This window comes from Protobothrops mucrosquamatus, unplaced genomic scaffold (genome assembly GCF_001527695.2).
Source record: "Protobothrops mucrosquamatus isolate PMUCROS unplaced genomic scaffold, P.Mucros_1.0 scaffold5073, whole genome shotgun sequence".
Lineage (NCBI taxonomy): Eukaryota > Metazoa > Chordata > Lepidosauria > Squamata > Viperidae > Protobothrops > Protobothrops mucrosquamatus.
This window is the reverse complement of record NW_015390950.1, coordinates 52828-54447: the sequence shown is the minus strand read 5'-3', so window position 1 is coordinate 54447 and position 1620 is coordinate 52828. Positions and strand designations below refer to the sequence as shown.

The following is a 1620-nucleotide window of genomic DNA, read 5'->3' as shown; positions in this document are numbered from 1 at the left end:
AGTTGAAGTCCATGAGTCATGAAGGGGCCATAGTTCCCCCATGCTGGCTCAGGAATTCTGGGAGTTGAAGTCCACGAGTCATGAAGGGGCCATAGTTCCCCCATGCTGGCTGAGGAATTCTGGGAGTTGAAGTCTGCAAGTCATGAAGGGGCCATAGTTCCCCCATGCTGGCTGAGGAATTCTGGTAGTTGAAGTCCACCTGTCATGAAGGGGCCAGGTTGGAAGACCCCTGGGCTAACCTATCTATCCGTCACCTGTCACGCCCCTTTCTCTCTTTTGTGTTCCAGTTGGTGAGCCCATCACAGTCCCGAAAACCGACAATCCGAGCCAGAAGGAAATAGACTTTTATCACAACCTGTATGTACAGTCTCTGGTGACGCTCTTTGACAAGTACAAGGCGAAATTTGGCCTGACGGAGTTGGAGACGTTGGAGATCAACTGAACGGCGACCACCCGACGGGTCTTAATTTGCTGGCGGGCTTGGAAACCGGCGCCAAAAGAGACTCTTTCTGCCAGTCCTATTGTTTTGTGTTCTGCTCTGTGGCATTGGGGTGAAAGGAGCATGGATCTGTAGAGAAGATAAAGGAATATTGTCTAAAAAAAATAATTCAAATATTACATCTCTCTAGAGCCAGTGCGACAGAGCTGTGTTGCCCCATTACTGAGGTAAATGAATCCCCTCATACCACCTCAAGTGTCCACGGTGCCGCCATTTGCTTTTTCCTCTGCTGCTCTTCAGGGATACCCAGATTTCCCTGTTTAAGAGCAGTGAGAAGAAAGCCAGCCATCTTTAGGCCGGCTCGAGGCCACCAAAAAAGCTAACACAATCCTGGGTTGTATAAACAGAGGCATAGAATCAAGAGCACGTGAAGTATTAGTACCGCTTTACAAAGCCCTAGTAAGGCCACACCTGGAATACTGCAGCCAGTTTTGGTCACCCTACTACAAAAAGGATGTCGGGACTTTGGAAAAAGTTCAGAGAAGAGCAACTAAGAGGATCCAAGGACTGGAGACTAAAACTTAGGAAGAACGGCTGCGGGATTTGGGGTTTGGCTAGTCTAAAGAAGAGGAGAAATAGGGGAGATGCGATAGCAGTATTCCGGTATTTGAGGGGCTGCCACAAAGAAGAGGGGGTCAAATTCTCCAAGGCACCAGAGGGCAGGACGAGAAACAACGGATGGAAACTGACCAAAGAGACAAGCAACCTGGAATTAAGGAGAAACGTCCTGACAGTGAAGACAACCAGGGAACAGCTTGCCTTCAGAAATCGTGGGTGCTCCATCACTGGAGGTTTTTAAGAAAAGAGGCTAGACAGTCACTTATCTGAGATGGTATAGGTCCTCCTGCTTGAGCAGGGGGCTGGACTAGAAGATCTCTAAGGTCCCTTCTAGATTTCTATTCTATTCTATTCTATTCTATTCTATTCTATTCTATTCTATTCTATTCTTTTCTATTTTCTATTTTCTATTTTCTATTTTCTATTTTCTATTCTATTCTATTCTATTCTATTCTATTCTATTCTATTCTATGTTCTAGTCTAGTCTAATCTAGTCTAGTCTAGTCTAGTCTAGTCTAGTCTGTTCTGTATTTCTATCCTGTAATTCTATTCTATTCTGTTCT

General features: G+C 45.4%; 1 protein-coding gene across 1 annotated transcript in view; it reads left to right on the top strand.

Moving 5' to 3' along the window:
• Positions 1-442, top strand: part of LOC107299528 (diacylglycerol O-acyltransferase 2-like) — a 38739-nt gene extending 38297 nt beyond the window's left edge. Inside the window, exon 6 of the mRNA XM_015828890.1 lies at positions 288-442. Within this exon, the coding sequence (XP_015684376.1) occupies positions 288-442 (155 nt within the window). The remainder of the gene's footprint in view (positions 1-287) is intronic.
• Positions 443-1620: the final 1178 nt, after the last annotated feature.